The sequence below is a fragment of the Haliaeetus albicilla genome, chromosome 12 (genome assembly GCF_947461875.1).
Source record: "Haliaeetus albicilla chromosome 12, bHalAlb1.1, whole genome shotgun sequence".
Classification (NCBI taxonomy): Eukaryota; Metazoa; Chordata; class Aves; order Accipitriformes; family Accipitridae; genus Haliaeetus; species Haliaeetus albicilla.
The window spans coordinates 13,144,825-13,164,437 of record NC_091494.1 but is presented as its reverse complement, the minus strand read 5'-3'; the positions used below and the strand labels follow the sequence as shown (position 1 = coordinate 13,164,437).

Below are 19,613 nucleotides of genomic sequence, written 5' to 3'. Positions count from 1 at the left end.
CAGGCTTGAGTGAACAGAAAGATTGTGATGTGCTGTTTATATTAGGGGAGAGGGGGGAATACTGTTCAGTGAGTGACATTGTCTTCAGAGATTCAAAACTGTTGTATTTCTGAGAATTTTTATGATTGTAGGAGTTACCTTAACTAAGCCAAGAAACTAATAACACCATGTGACTTGAAACCAGTTGTAACTAATCGGCAGGGCTGAGTTAGGAAGAGCTGTTCAGTGCACAGAGGGAGAAGAAAGAAAAGTAAGGCTCACTTGGAAATGCACAGGGAGATTGCCATCTAATTATGGATGGGCTATGAGCAGAAACATACCGTTTACACGTGTACTCAGAAAATATTTCAAATTAATATTTATGATTAATCTCATGATCGCTACTGATTATAGTGTTATAATTCTAAGAAAAACAATGTGAATATCATCATTCTTTTGCCATGTAATTAGTCTCACATAGAGAAATAAGCTGAGATATATCATGTCTGTTGATTTTTGTTACAGAAAATCAGCTGTGACACACAGGCACAAATATCTGATTGTTTTCTATGTAGTTCCATTTCTAATAACTATTTTGAGTATTTTAGACTTTCCACAGTACCTGAAACTATCAGTTAATATTAAACTTTAGACTGCCACTTATTTAATAAGAGATGGTCAAATTAATGTTTTGTAATACCAAGACCTCTTTCTAAATTCAAACTCGTTATGTTTGTCCTGGTTTCAGCTGGGATAGATTTCAATACATTTAAGACAATTTATAGCTTGATTATAGGGCTTCCTCATATATCGCCCTTTATAGTATGTGTAGAGTCTGTGGGTGCTAATTTATTGCAAGAATTCTTTATGAAGCAAAGCTAGAGAAAACTTGGTTTGTACACACAGAACTACCCCCCAAACATTTAAGGCAGTTCTCTTTTTGGTATCATGCTAGTCTTTTAAGACTGAGCTTGAGAAATATATTTCAAGATCTGTCTCATACCAATGGTACCAGAAGAAAAAGAATAGATCTTACTCCCTTCTGTGCTCCCTCCTTCCTTCATCCCTCCCGAAGGGTAAAAGGAGATTATTTGAAATGGTGGAGTGGAAAGGATCCAGTCCTCTGAATGTTTATCTGAAACCCAGTTTTGAGGCTTTAGTGTTTAGATTGTATTAAAAATAAAGTCCACTCAGCGTGGTGAATGTTATATTCTTTAGAGAATTATCCTCAACGTTAGCAAATTCAATGTGTATTGAAGTAGCCTGGTGTAAAGCAATATCCTTGGAATACTTTTATGAAGTCTGTGGCTCTGGATGAAGACTTTGGAGCATCCTGGGTAGATACTTCATGGGATATTTAACTGACTGTGAGGTTATGTTTAACTGACTTTCTAGTTTCTTTTTTTTTTTTTGTAAGTAAGATTTGTTCCCACTGGCCAGAAATGGTGTCAAAATGTAAAAAGCAGCATTTAGTTTGTTCAGAGCTGTTCTGAATTGTCTTGCACAGTCAAGGGATACGTTCAACTGTCACTTGTCTTTAATATCTAACACTCTCAAAGACAGCAGTAACTCGCTTGACCCTTGCTTCTGATGCTGTGCTGTGTTTTAGAAGGTGATTTTAAATAGCAAAACTGAGCAAATAAATCCTTATGGATAATGCAACACAGAACTTGGAATTTCTTCCTTGCGACTTAGTCTTTCATCTTCCCTTCTTCTGCTTTATACTTGTTCTTTTGTCACCTGATTCAAGGGATAAAGTTTTTGGGGACTTGCTCTATACTCCTTTTTAAGCACGGCATTCATCTGTGAGCTTGAACAAAAAGCAAATACGTAAAATATGCAACCCCTAAATTATGTTACAAATGAAGTAAAAGTGTTTCTTTGAGATTTTATGTTTATTAAGAAAAAGACCTGGTTTTCTGGATAGATTATTGTAGTTTTTTTCAACATGACCTTTATCTGAAATCTGTCTGAAAACAGCAGTAACCTCAGATTGTAACATCCCACCCGCTCTTTGCTATAAGAGAACATTTAGCCGTCATTAGACGGCTAAGCGGTCCATTGTAAAGTCCTGCTGTGAGAGTTCAGATCGAGATCTCACTGAATTAAGGTGAAGGTACTTAAGTAACCCTCCCTTAATAGCAATTTTTTTTATTGCAATCAGATCATTTTTCCAAACTGACTATGCTGTCATCTGACTGTGCTGAACTGTTGTGAGGTTGCTTAATTGAGAGATCTTCTCTCTGAAAATCCGTATATACATATGAGGGCTATATAATGATGTCAAATTATTTCTCTGTGTTTGGATTTACTGGAGAGACTTTATTTTTTAAGTTTTCACAACATATCAAAATGAGCATATTAGATGCTCTTAAATGGGAGTGCATAAAAGAACCTTAAATGTGCGCATAGTTCTAAAACGGTTATCTGAAAAAATAACATGACTGAATTGCAGCTCCTGTAATTTAGGGAGAAGTTACATTGAATTGTTGCAACTTCTGCTTTACCTCAAAGATTAATGTGTCCATTACCATAAATTAGTGTGGTGTTTTATAACAATAGATAAGGATAAAAGCTTTTTTGAAGACTATTTCTTAATTATCTTTTGCTTGATAATACTTGTGGTTTTGGTGGGAAGGCTTTTATAATCCCTGAAGTCAGCTGGGAAAGTAGTGAGCAACGTTGTGCTGCTGGACTTCTACCTGCTGTTGAACCGAGATGTTTCCTTTCAGTTGCTTGCTCAGCCCAAATGTTGGGCAGGTTGCTTTGCCTGTGACTGTGCCATTTTCAGAAATGGACAATACAAAAATGATTGCTTTTTCCAAAAAATGGTACTGAAATTAAAACACTGTGTAGTCTTTAAATGAGATTTCAGATGAAGATATGTCTTTACGCACTGAAGCGAAGAAATTGAATTAAATTACCTCTTGCTTTAGTGCCACAGTTTTTTGTAATGTCAAGACTTCTAAAGAAAGCAAGTTGTACAGTCTTGGAGATTTAGTTACAGGATTTCATACTGTTTGCACTGATAGCTAGGATTAGTTGTTAGCGTTTTTTCTTTCTGTAAGGAAGTAGTAGGCAGATTTCTAACTGTGGATGACAGAAGGATTGCTTGTTTGGCTTTTGATAGCTCACTCTGCTTCATTTGCAGAACAATTTTTGCAAGCAGCAAGTTAGAGCACAGAAGAAAGGGAGATATGCAAAGAAATATATGCTGAGGCACAATTAGCTCTCTGCATTTTGACGTGCAGTTTTCTAAAGCTGCTCTGACACTGAATTATTTAATAAATTCTTAAAGTGTGTGTGTATTGATGTATTAGGCTGGGCTCAGGTTTTGACTATGGAGCCACCTACAGGGAGATGACACAAGTGCAGGTTTAGCTGAGTGGGTTTGGTGAGGGGAGAAAGTGAAAAATACACTGTACTTCAGTAATGAAATAAAAGTTAAATGATACTAAGGTTGGACCAGCAGAGGGACCCCTTAATCACTTTTTAATTTTTCAAATAAATTTTCTTGGCCATATTGAGTTGATGTGAAAAGATTTCTAGGTAGTCCTATGCAAGTTTCAGTAATGCAGCCTTGCTAATTCATTTCGGGTTTTAAAATTTGTTTAAGGTCCATGCACATTTTTAGATTGGGTAGGTTTTTTAGCACATTTTGGAATGATAATTATCAGGCTTCTGATGGGATCATTTATTGCCCCGGGATAATAAACATATTTATTTACTTTTTAATACAGCTATGGGTAGTTAAAACCTTTATATAGAGGCTTTCAAACCTTAAGTGCTTAATATTTTCAGCAAAATAATACAACTTTCTGAATTAGAGCAATATCCTAGCAAAGTTTTATTTGAAAGATTTTTGAAACAAGTTTTAAAACCTCAAATAAATTGCTTTGTGTTTGATTCTGAAGAATGTGATATATAACACTTTTTTCCTCATTCTTTCCATTCTAGTAAAATATTTACGTAAAAGCTTAAACACCTGAAATTCAATATTATTTGCAAAAATACTGAAAGAGAAACTTCCTAGCTGTAGTTTCCAATTTAAAAAAAAAAAAAAAACCACCACTTTTTTTTTTACCCATATCTGTCATAACTAACTGGAGTTTTTTTGCAAGCAACCCCCCCGCCCCCCAATCAACCACAAAAAACCCAACAACCATCCCACAAGCCTCCCCCCCCCCCCCTTGTAATATTGCTAGGTAGAAGTAATGGGTAGCAATTAATATCAATTTCATTAGTGTTTGTTGTCTGTTCTCTATCCCTTCAAACTGTTCCCTCTTCCCTGCTTATAATAATGTCAATGTTAAATGTGAAGTTAAAGACAAATCTTTTGAACAAGAAAACCACCAAACTATTTTAGCTCTTGTGTAGATGAGTAAATTAATTTGCTTAAAACATTTTCCTTTGGATATTGTGTGGGTTTTGCCTATCAAATTTAGTCCACTGGGTTATTTTAAATTGTCTTCCATACAGTTAGTCTGCTCTGTCTCTGCTGAACAGCATACTTAGTGGTTGGTTAACAACAGAAGGCTATACTTCCAGGATTTTAAAATAAATTAACATTTACTTAAGTGATGAATTAAATAGAGGACAGTTTAATAAGCAATTTGTTTTCCCCTTAAAACAGCCGGGTTTGTTTCTTAAGGCTTGAAATCTTGCCTATTCTAACAGCTACTTTATGTGTGATGTTCCATGCATCCTTTACCAATGATCCTAACTCTGGCCTTTCTATAGTTAATCTTCATAAATATTTGGTTTTAAAATAAGTTATACTGGGAGTCCTAAGATGTCTAGAATTTTTTTTTTTCTGAATTGTTGCAGGAGAAGCAGCTCAAACTTACTATGTATATTTTAATTAGTGACAGGTTGTTCAGTTATAGGACTAATTTTCTATGAATTTGTCTTTTATCCTCTATTCCCCATTCTTTGCCTTTATTTCAGTGGGGCATCAGTTGGGGTCTGTCTCTTCTCTTCAGGTTCCACTTTTCTTAGAACTGGTAAGAACTTAATTGCTTGTGAAACTTCTGTTCCTCTGTCAAACGTGGTTGAAATTGATAGTAACTGCCAACCTCGGACAGAGTGGGGAGGAAAGGAGAGACTTCTAGGGCAGTTGTCTTTGCCTTATTTCCAAAGATAGCAGGTTAACCTAGCCCCTAAGAAATTAAATGGAAATTAGTAAGAACAATAGAATTGGTATCGCTATCAAAAGCAGGTTGGGCTCTTACCACGTTACTGTTTTTTAAGCAGGATTGAAGCCAACTCTCTGCAAGGAAACTCACGATACTTGGGTTTACACATCACAGTTGCTTTTGTTGGTGAAAAAGGAACTTTAATTCCTAGTTGCACATAATTAATTGGAAAAGTTTTTGCTTCCTGTTGTGTTTGAATAGAGCCATTTAAAATAACAAAACTGTGATAAAAAGCAATAACCTTTCTAAAGTATTTTGATATTTCAGTCTTCTTGTGGAATATGTTTGACCAGATGATGGCTCTTGTCCGTTGAGACAGTTACATAATTATCTTTCATATGGTATAATTTTCAGTGATCTGGAGAAATTATGTTTATTTTTTATAAACTCAAGTGATGGGTTACATATGCTTATTGTGTATTTGCTTTGTGGCTCTGACAAGTTGGACAAAAATGTTACTGCACATAAAAGTTTGTTTTCAGGGAGAACATGTGGTTCATTCACAAAACTGTGTTAAAACAGTCTTTGCAAGTATTCTCGTACAGGTAGCTTGGTTTATTATTAGATCAGTATTTTGCTCAGCATCAGCTTTCATAATCTCTTTACATACTTTAGAAATAGGCAGTTTATTGTTTTGACACACAGTACAGGGTCATGAGTGGAAACAATTCGGGCTACAAAGTGCACGTCAGTTCAGTGCTCCTCTGCTGACGGCATGTCTGTCTGAAATCAAGTTTAAAAAATTGGCCCTGTCTCCAGCTGACTTGTTTTGTCAGGCTGAGTCATAAGATTAACCCTTGACTTGTCACCAAGGAAAAATGGAGTAAACAACTGTACTCAGTACAGTATCGCTGATCCAGCTATGATTCATTTCACTGTAACATGATTCTCTTAAGAAAACAAATTTCAGAGCAGCTGTTGCTTGGCTTAAATGGGGATTATAAAAATTGCAACCACAAAACAAAAACTTACTTGGGACTTCACGAGCTTTTGGAATACTTATCTGGTAGTAGTAGTTCCTGCAAATACAGAGTAACTTCAAATTCTTCCTTTTTAGGTTTATTTTTCATCTATTCTGGTGCAAGTAAACTTCTGTGGGTCAAAGTTTGATATGCTTGATGGAATTATGGTTTGATCCTGTAAGGTGAATCGATGTAACAAATGTCCTGTGAGAAACAACGTTTTTGTACAGTAAATGTAGAGCAGATACAGTGATAAATTTCAAGCATTGTGCAGTATGATTTTATTCCCATCAATGTAACTGAGGGTAGGACAACTAATTCCCATTTTGGTAAAATGAGATTGTTATCCTTTTGATTTGTGGGCAAGTAACTCAGGAGCAAATTCATTTATTATCTCATTATGGAGGTACCAGTCTTCAACCTAGTTTGTCTACAGACAGCATTTGCAGTGGTGTTGTTCTGTTTTATTGATCATACTGTTGCTGTTGTCTTACCCATGTGATGGTGAACAATGTCAATGATTTCCTTGTACTGATAAATGTTGCGTTAGTAAATATTACCAGTTAATATTACCTATATATTATTCATTACAATTGCTCTGTACAAGTATAGGGCAGTTGTAATGCAGAGAAGCCCCCCTCCCAACGCTGCACAGTAAAGTTAGTTTTTTCTGCAGTAAGTATGTTTTAACATTTTTCCAATTGCTTGTAATATGGGTGGATGATGCTTATTATTTGAGAGGGGGCTTGATCATGCTCTTCATCTCAAATGCAACTATTTTGGAAAATTGAGCATGTGTGCGTGGAGGCGCAGTAGCAATTACAACTATGTTGATGATAGTCTTTACTTCAAAGAACTGACTTCAGTTACCCTAGAAGTATTTTCAATGATTTAAAAGTTTGTGTGCTTGAATTATTTCGGGGAAAAAAAGGGTTCTCTTACTTCTTCAACTCTTGCAAGCTGAAAGCGCTTTTTCCAGTGTTTAGGGTTTGTTTTTTTTCTAAGTTGTACGTTAGTCTGAATTAGTGATTTTAATCTAGTGTGCTATGAGAAGTAGCACATGCAAAGATCTGAAGATCTTTTAGCATGTCTCATCTGTAGAGTCCGGAACATTAGTGAGAAGCTTTAAGGAATGGCATTGTTAGCTGCAAATCAAAGCTTCTTGGGGACTCTCTGGGGACTGAAATGGGTCTTTGTGGTCCCTAGGGGAAGAAGGAAGCCGCAAGTCACTCTGCGGGCCTGGCGATTTAATAGTCTGAAGTATAGCGATGTTCTTTCTTGCAGCTGCTGCTGCTATGCCTTTTGTATTGGAGGAGAGTTCAGTTCAGATATCATTAGCTTTACTGCATAGTTAAGTAGTTCTGCATGTGTAGACTGACTTGCAGTAAAGATGCAAGTGTTCTTCAGCTGATGTCAACTTCAGGATGTATTTGCCAACATACTTTGAGCACAGTAGTCTCCCAGTTGATTGGAAGAGTTCACTGAGAAAGCATTTGAAGCTGGAGGTGTGAATATTTTTTGTCAGTGTGTGTATATTTTGTATATTCACAGACACTACAGTAGTTATGTCCTGAGATAATGGACGATATACAGAAGACCCACAAAGATTTTTATCCGACCATGGTATTCTACTGTATTCAATTTGTCACTCTTGCGGATCTTTTTAATTCAGAAGATTTCACTAACACGCAAGGTGCTTGGCAGAATGAACCAAATTTCTGCAACTCGCTTTCTTTCCCTGTAAATTGCTGATTTGAACTTTGCCCATTTTTTTCCTTATCCTGAATTATTTTCCTGCTTTTGTCAGGAGGGAGGCAGGGAGAACTCACAGTGTTGGCAGTCGACACAGAGGTGGAGAAATGTGGTTTTGCTTTAACCTTTTTTTCCCTGGATTGAAATGCGTATCTGACTTAATCAGGAGCTCGGTTAATAACCAACTGCATTCATATATCGAAAATAAAAAAAATGTACACTTCATTAAGAGTTAATGTTAGGTAACGCCACTGTTCAGTGGCAAAGCAAAAAGACTTAGCAGGCATAGATAATGTCCAAATATTGAGGGAATTTTTGTGCTGGAAGTTGCAGTCTGTTTGCTGTCTTGTGTAATTCACGTTCTTGTGATGTGCCAAAGTTGTCGGGGTCGTGTGTGTCCCCCCCTTCTCTCTTCTTCCCCGTCTTATCTGGGCACAGAACTGCTTTTTTCATACAGAAATGTATTCTACAACGTAAAGGGAGTCCGGGCTTACGCTTCCAAAGAACCATCGTACTTCGTGTACTGTGTCTTCAAAATGGATTTTGGATGACTCCACAGAACGAAAACATTGACGTGACTTTTTAATGATTATTAAGCCAGGCGTCTTGTGCATGCGTCGTCCTGGCGTTGGGGTCCGATCCCCGCCTAGGCTCGCCCGCCGAGAGGGCCGTCCGCGTCCCGCCGGCTCACGCCCCGCGGCCGGGGGTTCGGCTGCCTGGGCGCTCCGCCGTTCCCGTGGGACTCGCTCCCAGCGGCTCCCCGTGGCCTCGGCAGGCGTTCGCCGAAGTTGGAAGCAACTTTAGGCAGAGCCAGATGGCCGTGTGGCTGGAGCCGCACCAGGCGGCGTCTCCGCTGCCACAAGCGCTCTAATTAAATTAAAACAAAAAGCAGGAGATCGAGTCGCTCGGGCCGTACCCATTCGCTGATGCCTCGCAGCTCGCCATTTACCCTCGGTGGCCGCGGGCCCTGGCGCGTGCGGGCGGGTGCGCGTGCCCCCTCCCTCCCTTTTGGCCGCTTGGCGAGGTCCGGGCCGCGGCGGGCAGAGGCGGAGGAGCGGAGGGCCGGCGGGGGCCCCGCGCCCGGCCCTACCCCCGCGCCCGGCCGGAGATGGTTCAGTCCTGCTTTGCATAAGTCGCCTTTGAGGCGCTCCATGTGCGCGGGCGGCGCAGGAGAAGCGGGCGGGCGGGCGGCCGGGTGGATGTCGTGGAGAGAGGCGGTGCACTTCAGCCCGGCCCGCCGCCAGCCTCGCCATGTACTGCGCGTACCCCGTCCCCGGGGTGGGCAGCAACTCCCTCATGTACTACTACAACGGGAAGACGGTAAGGGCGGCCGCCTTTGTTCGGGAGCTGCTGTGGGCGCCGGGCAGCCGTGCTGGGCTGCCGGCCGCTCCTCGGGCAAATACAAGTTCACCGCGCGGGGGTCCCCCCGCGAGTCCGGCGCTGAGCCGCGCGCGGCCCCTCTGAGGGCGGGGGGTGCTTTCCAGGGGGCAACCTGTTCCCCTGCGGGAGCGAAGGGGTTGGGGTGGGGGGGTGGGGGGGAGGCGAGTGGTCTTTGAAAGAAACTATGCCGGGCTTCGTGGGCCGCTTTGTGTAGCGGGGGGGTGGGGTGACAGTCTCCTCAGTTCTGTACAGGAACACCAAGTCCGGCTCCGCGGGAGCGCCGGAGGGCGGCAGCCCGCAGCCAGGCGGCGCTCGGGGCCCCGGGGCCGGGGCCGCGCTGCCTGCGCTGCCCGCGCCGCTCCCGCCCTGCCCGCTCCGGACCCCGCTCCCGCTCCCGCCGGCTGCCGCTGAGGTGCCGCAGCCAAGTTCGGGTTCCTGCGTGCTTGGCGGCTTTTCCTTGGGGTCTGGTGGGGTTTTTTTGGTTGGTTGTTTTTTGTTTTGGTGGGGGTTTTGGTTTTTAATCTCTCCTCTTCCAAATGACTGCAGAGCAGCTTTCCTGCGTGCACCTCGGTAATCGCTGCTCCGGCTTGACCGATCAGCGGGTCCCGAGCCCTGGCCGTGGCATCGGTAACGCGCCGCGCTGCCGGGCGCTGCGCGGTGTGAGGAACGTAGCATCCGCTAGCCGGCTGCTAACGTTGTCTTGCCCAGAGCTGCTCGTTTCACTTGTAGGGTTTTGAAATGATCAAAATATTGCTACAACCACTGGAGGAAGGGGGGGGGGGGGAAGGCAGATTCTGAAAAAAATTAAATCTTCTGTTTATAGTTTAACTTTTTGGAAATCGAAGGGGATATTTCTGTTTCATGGTTGACGCTTAAAATTTTTAAGTGTATGTGACAACAGTTCTGATTTTTGTGTGTAAAAAAATTAGCACCCAACGGTAAATTTAACTGTTTTTTCCAGTTTGTGTTGTTTGTGGTTTAGCCCTTTTTCTGTTACAAAGACAACATTAAATAGGAAAAAAAGAGATGCTGATACAGATCTTTTTTGTCGTGTGTTTGTTTGGGGTTGTTTTTTTTTTTTTTACTTCTGTTTCTCCTCTCGTGGGCCTATGTGAGCTTTGCCTTCATTAGTAAACTTTTTGCCAAGATTTTTATTCAATGATAATTAAACAATGGATTTTTATACTTATTAAAGACACTGTGTATGAGCTTCTTGAATAATAGAAAAGATACAGGAGGAGAGGTTAGGGGAATGAGTAAAATTGCTTGTCTCTATTTCATTTCCTTTGGTATAAATGCCAGCTGTCTTTCAAATATGAAATAATTTTTCTTTCATGTCTGCTCCTAGGCTAAAACAATCTGTTTGAAGTTTTATGTGAAGATATATATAAGACTTAAGTAAAATTAACTATACAATAACCCTGAAGCAAAGGGAATATAACTTGCATGGAGTTTTGATTTTATTCTTTCTAGAGCACAGATCACTCTGTTACAACATTTCTCTTTGTTCTTGTAGCAGGAAAAAAAGGCTTTGATCTTATTAAGTATTTCCAGGCATATAGTAGATGGAAGTGCTGGTACTGTAGGAGAGCATGGCTTGAAAATTGATAGCATGTGCCTGTTATGGGTCAGAGGTGACCTTTATGAGCTTGAAGAGTTAGTAAATAGATGACAAATCATATGATGATCTTATATCATGTTGCCCAAGGTTTTGGGGTTTTTTGTTTGTTTTTGTGTTGTTTTTTTTTTAACATCTCACTAGCTTTTAGCATTTTTTCTCTCCTAGGAATTCTGCAAGTTAAACTAAATTACTAATTTAAATATACACAAGGAAGATATGTGAAACGGGGGGTGTGGGTTTTGTCTTACAGTTTTTGAAGCACACATCTAGGTGTGTATGCCAAATCTTCATATGAATGTTTCCATACCATGAGAACAGTACATACCCTAATTTTGATGTCTTACTGCTTTTATTTGTAGTGTTTGATCAATTAGTAGTTGATAGTATGCACCTTATTGAGTTTGATATTTTTATTTAGATTATTGCATTAGATTTTGGATACAGACATTCTTTGATACTTGGTGATGTATATAAAATCTGATTTATTTACACACAGGGCAGTGGGAAATGACATAGAAAATGTGTGGTTTAAACTTTTCATTAAAAATGTTTTGTTCTTTTCAACTTCTTAAATTTGTAAGCCAGAAGAAAGCTTAGTATTAAGCTAAAAAAAAAAGTATATGAGGGCCCCAATAGATGGTCATGTGTGCCCTGGCACATAAATAACAAGTTTTAAAATTAAGTCGGGGGTTTTACTATTAGAATAGGTTAAGTTTTTGTAATTTCTGTATGTTTTGGGAGGGACACATGAAAATGAAAAGTAGTGTTTTAATACAAATCCCTTGCTAAGGAGTAAGATTTTAGTAATAGGTGTTATAAAAAAAATACATTTCAAGAATCCTCACCAAATTAAAAAGAAAAAAGATCTTAATCTGTTTTATAAATAAAATACAGCACTTGCACTTCACTGAGCTAGAAGATTTAGCCTGTGGTGTTTGGGGTTTTTTTTGTTGGGGTTTTTTTTTTTTTTGGTCCTTCACCTGTTGATCTATAGAAAATATTCTCAGTTTATGGAAGGCTTACAAAATTCTAATATAGAGCTTTTGGGGAAAAATAAATTAAAATGTTTATCTCTCTTTAAAGTTCTTTAAAGTTTTACCTTTTCTCTTTCATTCAAGAGCTATGCTACAGACCCAAAAGAATCAAAACACCTAACCCCCACTGAAAAAAAAAAAAAACCCTGGAAAAATATTTAGGTAGAAATAATAGGACAAATTTAAATTATACTTTTTAAACATTTTTATTTTATTCTTCTTTTTTAACTAATAAATAATTAAGCAAACTTCTTCATTCACCAGAGCCTTTTCATTTAAATTTTATAAAATGCAATGGCAGCAAAATAATATTTAAGTAATAGAAGTTTTATATCTTCTTTGCATAAAGAGTAAAATATAGACTTGAAAGATTTCCACTTTTTTCAGTTAACCTACAAGTTCAGAAATAAATTGGTTATTTTCTAAATGTACTGTAGAATTATTTTTATATAGATCGCAGTAATTTTGTCAGTTACCACCAAAACAAACATTTTAAGGAACAATATTAATTATATTTTATTTTGTCACCTACGACTACTATTTCATATGAGTATAAATTTGTGAATATATTACACGTTATTGTTGTATTCTGCGCATTGTATGGGTTAATTCAATATACCAGACTGTGTATGAGTATTTTTTATTATTGAATAAATATTTGTTTTTCTCAGCATAGGCTGAGACTTTATTGAGCCCTTTTCCAAGGCAGAGTTACTGCATCTTTCACAGTAGATTTCTACAAAATCCTATTTAAAAAGGGAGAAAAAAAAATCAGCAGGGAGATATATTTTGCATGTATGTAATGCTTTATGATTTGTTTTTTTTGTAAACTAGGTTGTATTGGGATTTTTTTTGAGAAAATGTTTTGTCTTGACAATTTTCAGAGTGTAAAAGGCGATTTATAAACGTGTCGTGTGTGCATACGTACGTGTGGGTATGTGTGTAGAGATGAATAAATAAACACAAGTATGAGTAGGTATGTGTATATTTGGGTATTTTTTAGTGGAGAAAATGCCTGTCTTGCAGTCATCGCTCTCAGAGTTATAGCAGAGACAAATATGTTAATAGTATTGCATGATGCTTAGATGACACGGCAGCATGCCTTTCTGTAGCTGTTGCACAATAAATAATGTATTAAGTCTTTTAACATCAATGCAAAGTGTTTTCAGTTTGTAAATTTTGGAGCAACCAGGTGCTAAAAAGAATTATTCAATTCTGTTTTTATTAGTACTGGGCCAGTTAGTATACAGGGAGAAAAGTACAATTAAAGCTGTTCTGTACCATATGCTGCCCACAGCAACTCAGACAAGGTCAAAGCTAACATTTGTAAGTCAGGACAAATATAAGATCATCTGGAAAATCTCTAGGGGTACACGGCTGTGGATGTTGAATAAAGACAGGTAGTAAACACTGGTCAGCTGAATTTTTTTTTTTCTTTTCTGTTCCTCGCCCTTCTCTTTCCCCTCCCCATCCCCCTAAAAAACGATGAGTTGCAATGTATCAGCCCAAGAGAGTTTTCCCTGCTCCACTCCATTGGGTTGGACTGCCAATCTACTGAGCAGTGGTCCCCTGCCAGAAGGCTGTCTTGTCTGCAACAAGCTTTATTGATGCTTTAAAGTGAAGGTTATGTCCATTTCCTTGGGCAAATGAAAGCAGCTAGGGATGGGATCAGGTGCTGTATTGGACAGATCTATATTTCTTGAAATGTGAGCGCCAAAGAGTAACACACACCCCTTTGCTCAGTGTGTTTGCTTTCATAATCACGTGTGTGTTGAAGTCCATTTGTAGAAATACAACAGTCTGTGTCGGAGGTACAGAAACTGAGAGTACTAGTGTGTTCAGAGAAGAAATAAACAAATGCAAAAGGTAGTGTTATATATACTACTGCATCTTCCTGTGGTCAATACTGGTGATGGGGGTTCCTTCCACAGCTATAATAGCCTTCTGAAACACAGGGAACTGGTTAAGAAACAGGCTGATTAGTTTCAGCTTTTCCTTTTTTTGTTTCCTTAAAATCTGAATTTAATCAGGAATTTTTGCAGACTTCGTTGTATGCATCCTTTAGTAACAGCACAGTTTGGAGAGTGTGGGGAAGAGACTTTACTTAGCAAATAAAATATGAAAAGAATCTTCAAGCGCTACATATGTATATTTATTTCTGGTGTTGTTCCTGCTGCCTTACCTTCTTTTTCCTCTGCTCTCTGCCTCACACTACAATTTAAAAAACAAAATCAAAAGAACAGACCAAAAGGTTTCCATATACTGAATTTGGGATTTTTGTTAAGTTTGCCTATCACTTTTTAACGTGACTTTAAGATTGTAATTTACTGGGAAAGAAGCTAGGAAGTATTTGTGCTATGTATTGTTGCAGTGGGATTCTGCATTTCAAAAATACCCAAATAGGTATGTATAGCATGCCTAAACTGCATAAACATTTATTTAAGATGGAATTCAGTTTAGCTACTTCAACGAGTTTGAATTTTATACCATCCTTAAAAATTATGGTTGGATTTGCAGACAAGACTGATGCTCTATTCTCTTAAAGGAGTGTTTTATTTTCATTCTGGGTGGTGAGAAGAGTTTTTAAAATGTATAAAGCTTTACACCTAGTATTGGAAACAAAAAGTGTGATTGAGGTTATGGTATACTGATCTTGTATACTAGGGCTCTTCATTTTATCATCTTGCTCAAATATCAACTAAACAAGAATTGAGGCGGGGGGGGAGGCAGCTTCTGTCTTGCTATTAAAAGGAGCATGGAAAACTATAGTTACTATTTTACATTCCTGAAGCTTTAGTACATGATTGTGTCAGAAATAGAATAAACGTGAAAACAAGTTTCCTTTTCCTAGAGCTGCCTTTCAGCAGAATTAGCTTTTGCCACAAAACCTGCAGATAATACACTGTAAAATTTTGCCACATGTACAAATCATTCATCAGTGCGCACTTGCTCAGTGCATGACTGATGCTGATGGAATGTAGATAGGCTACTTAGCAGAGTTTACAAGCTACAGAATAGGTTATCCATCTCTACTGGTTTCAAAAAATTCTGTCTCTAGCAGCTTGATAAATATTTTCCTGAACTTCCAAGAATTGTTAATATCTAGGCTTAAATGAGGAACATAATTCATAATTCCATAAACAGTCTGTGTGATGGGAGCCTTGGTCTTTGAGATAGGATGAGCTCATCGGAAGTAAGATTTGGTTGCTTCATTGCTATTTTTTAATCTTTTAACGTTAATATTAAACACTGATAAATATTTAAGAATTTGAAACAGATTATGGGAAAATTGCCTGAGAGGAGGTATGCCAACAGGAGGACTTGTAAGTTTTATATTTATTAAATGCATTTATAGAATGAAACTTGGAAGTTTACTTAGCATAAAATTTGGTAAACCCAGATCTTCGAATTGATGTTCACGTTATTGGCACTTGTATTAGTACACAGAAGCACACTGTGTAATCCTTTGATATGTTTTAGATATATGAGGTCAGTGTAACTTTCATGATAGTGTTCATTACGTATGTTAATCACCGGGGCAGATTTCAGAGCTGGATGATGCATTTTGTTTTGCTTAAACCTGATGTAGTAGAGATAATGTCTTCTCAGCTCTGGTCTGAAGTCAGCTCTCACCACTACCCCTCAAAAAAAAAATCTTAGTTGTCATCCTGCCTTTCCCACTGGAGAAACATAAACCAGTTCAGAGTGTGGAAGAGACCATTGTGGGTCTCTGACTTGATGTCCTTTACAACTCTCATTTGTCCCACTTCCCTCTGCGGCGGCTACCTACCCTTCAGAAGCAGTGCAGCATTAGGATTGATGTATATTCTAGCACAGCTCCAAAAAAGTCAAGCCCTCCACTTGATAAGTCATGTGAAAAAACCTGGCTTTGGCCTGTGTTTATTGGAAGGGAATTTCCCATTCATAATTGGAGAGTGTTTTGCTTGTCAGCATGGAGACACATCCGATGCCTTCAGGTGCAGTGCGTTTAAGGGGATTAGAAGACGGGCTCCTCTTCTACCTGCTGGAGACAACCCTTGTCAAGGAGACTCTGCAGACAGGCTGACCTTTTAACAGTATTCCTTGTCTTAGTGGGAATGTCAGCCAGGAAAAACTGGTTTGATGCCTCCTGGATGTCACTGTTATCAGTTTAATAGCTAAAAGAGGCCATCTTGAGCAGCCACGTCATATTTATAACTGCCTTACTCAGCTGTTGCAGAAGAGAAAGCCCTTTAACTAGGACACGGACCAGGGAGCTGTGGTGCAGCCATGCGAGCCTCTTGTGGGCCAGCAGCCACAGAGCCTACGTTTTGCTGGATAGGGGTCCTAGTGCATGCAGGGCTTTCAGCGTGAACAAACTAGTTGCCCTGCCTGGTACATGGCTTCCCGACTTAAAAATAAAATTTCGCCCTTTTTTTAAATCAACTCTTCTATTTAAAACCTTTGTATTTTGCATCTCATGGACTTCAAGTTAATCTTAGTAAATCTTGTCCTTTGCTTTTAAATTTTGTTTCTAGTAACACAACATAAAAGTTATGATTAGGTCATTAACCAGAAAAAAACCTGGCGCTCATCTGCAGGTGATCAGATGACATCAGAGGCCTGGTTTTAATTTGTGGGTAGTTCTGATTGTAACTAAAAGAGACTTGCTCCTTTTGTGGAATTGGCTGGCTATTTCCCCACATCTGGAGTTAATGAAGTCTTTGAGACCACATCAGTTGTGTTTTGCCGCAAGAACCCTTTGATCTGAAAAATCTAGACTGGCACAAGTGCAGCTTCATAACATTGCAGCTATGTTTTTGCAAGCTATGGTTAAGATACCAAAACAAGCAGAAACTATATAAAGTTATGCGTCTGTGCTAGGACTTTCATGTAGCTGTTTGGAAGGGCTTCTTTTACGTTAATATAATTTATAACATTTTTATTATGTTAATGGCTTGTACACATGTATCTGTAAATGATACATTTGTAGGAGTTTTTTCGGTTTAATTTCCCTTCTGAGATAATGTTTAATCAGTTTTTATAAATCACCCAATTATGTAAAATGTTAAAATTTCAGTCTGAAGCTTGTGTTTACAAATCTCATTGATAACGTTACAGTTTAAAAGAAGTAGAATTCGTCATTGTAGGTGATTTCGCATTAATCAGTGTACATCTCCATGGCAGTCCTAAATGTCATAAAGCTTTGTTTCCACTGCTGTCCTGTGACAGTGATAGATTATCCATCAGCTATAGCATATGCTGTGTTACTCTGCACAACAGAGAACTTGTAAATTAAGCCCAGTTTTGCCTAATATGTTTGCAGTCTTATGAGCGCGAGTATTTACAATTTGACAGAGTGACATTTCTGTTACAATATGTCTGAGGCATGGAATATACATGCATTCATCCTATATAGTAAATACATATGTACTGTTAATATTGCTTATAACATATTGTCATTCTGTCACTCTGGTAAGCATCTCTATTTTACATTTATTCCATAAACTGAAAATTTGCAAGTAAAATATTCAACAAAAGCTCCCCGTAATGCTTTCTTTCCTAAAAATTTTTCATTTCTGTTGATTAAAAAAAATCTTAAGCATGCAACTAAAAGTTGTGTATTTTTTCCACTCGACTTCTTTCTACCAGGTGCCTTTTTACCTGCAGCCGTTTTCATTACATGGCTCGTATCGACAGCTATGCCCTGGCTTGATTCCTTGTGCCCTTGTCCTGATTCCATCATACTGTAGTTTGATAGATTTTATTGAAATTCTGTTGATATAAAACGAGTCGAAGAGAGTGGTAAAGCAGTCCCCCTGATATAAAAGAGTGCTGTCTGCAGGCACATGCCCAGCCATTTGGTCTGACAACAGCAGGCTAGAAAAGCATTTGGGAGTGAGGAGGAGGGGTATTGGTATGCAAATGGCAGCGGGACTTACCCACTTCACTTTCTGAATATCCGTATCAGAACAGTCACCCTCCGGGAGAACAATGGTTCTCTTTTAGGGAACTTATGCTTTTTTGTTGGCCGGCTTGGTTTTCCTGGCCCTTTTCTTGCTTGGTAAACAACATCCCAGAAAGACAAGAGAGGTGAATGTTGTAGAAACATGCATGTGCCTGTATTTGTATAGGAAGGGATAAAAATACTCACTTTTGAATTTTGGGACATAGTGCACTTTGCAATTTGCAGTATGTAAGCTTTAAAGTTTTAAAATTATTCTTAATATAGGCATTTATGAAGCCTTATGTATTTACAAGTAAGGTGAACAATTAAAAAATGAAAATACCCCATTTTTTACTTTGTAGCAAAAAGATGCTCTGGTTTCAATGTTACATTTTTATATTCTTTGCTTCCATATTTGTTAATTTGCCTTTTTTTTTTTTTAAGATTTTTCTTTTAACATACACTAGTCATATTGCAATACTCACTATAGTGACCAAAATATTGGTATGAAGAAATAGCATTGCTTAGAACAACTAATGTTATGGGTAGAGTCCTTGAGTCTGTGAATACTGGCTTTGTTGATTTGACTTATTCCTGAATATGCTTTATATTTCTTCTTAGAGTTACTGCAATGAAAGACTTCTAATCATTATGTTAATTTGGCATCTTAGATTTTTAACCTAAGAAAATTTGTTGTTTGCATCTTGAGAATAGTCCTTCCAGTGTGGCATTACACTGAAAAAAGAACGATGCTGGTTTTCTTTAATGCTAGACCAGTGTGAAAAGAATTTGCTCGATGTTGCAGTTTTAAGATTATTACTCAGGACTTGCATTACATATATTTTTGATGAGTATACAAAGGCGTGCAAGTTTCTAAATAGATGATACAATAGTTGCATTAAAATCGTTCCATTTGTCACTGGATGTTCTTTTTACTTTCTGATTGTTGGGATGCCAGCTAATTAAATATTCAAACAGGCATACAGTTGTTTTAAAATAAAATTTGTTTGGGGCCCGGTTGTTTTATCTTGCTTTTTTTATCTTGAGCAACAAGTCTGTGCGAGTCATGCACTTAGAAAGCAAAATCAGCATTCAAGCTTTTATCAGGCCACCTGGCTGAGTTGGCACACCAGAAAGTGTGTTGTTAGGATCATTCTACTGTACTTCCTCTGTACTGTGGCAACTTGCTAAAAAGCAAATAAAACAAGGGCAACAAATGCTGCAGCTTGCTACACTGTTCTTTTTTTATTTGTGCTTTCTATCTGTGTCTGTCTGCTGTTACAGTTTTTTTTAATGCAGAACACCCAAATATTACTAACCTGCTTTTATTGCTCTCCAATATTTAGGTGTATGCACCATCCCCAAGTTCTGATGATTTCAACAGAGAATCTCCAAGTTACCCGTCTCCTAAGCCACCAAGCAGTATGTTTGCTAGCACTTTCTTTATGCAAGGTGGGTAAAATGACTTTATATGGGTAGATGTCACTTGTCCTTTAGGTAGAAATCTGCAGTCAGCCACTGTTGTACTGAATGAATGAGGAAGCGTAAAGGTAACATATTGTGCTAGAGCCTATGATTAAGTTTTATGTACTTCAGAAACAGTTAGATGAAGGGAGCTGTCTGTTGATTTAAAGTTTTTCTCATGACATTAATTGCTGACTGAAATTTAAGGGGATTATACACCAGGCCAGATGGACAGAATCCCCCATCCCTTGATTTGTAGGGGCTTCAGAGCAGCACACTGGAGAGATAGAGAAAAATGAG

The 19,613-nt window shown here is 38.5% G+C and overlaps 1 protein-coding gene across 13 annotated transcripts in view; it reads left to right on the top strand.

The window, feature by feature from the left end:
* Positions 1-19,613, top strand: part of TCF12 (transcription factor 12) — a 174,979-nt gene that overhangs the window by 124,239 nt on the left and 31,127 nt on the right. For 10 of the 13 annotated variants that reach the window (XM_069798139.1, XM_069798142.1, XM_069798138.1 and 7 more), the window contains one exon: positions 19,196-19,301. In XM_069798139.1, coding sequence (XP_069654240.1) covers positions 19,196-19,301 — 106 coding nt within the window. Of the gene's footprint in view, positions 1-9,043; positions 9,209-19,195; positions 19,302-19,613 lie in introns of those variants that run through there. The other 3 variants (XM_069798147.1, XM_069798144.1, XM_069798145.1) reach the window with 3 other exon arrangements.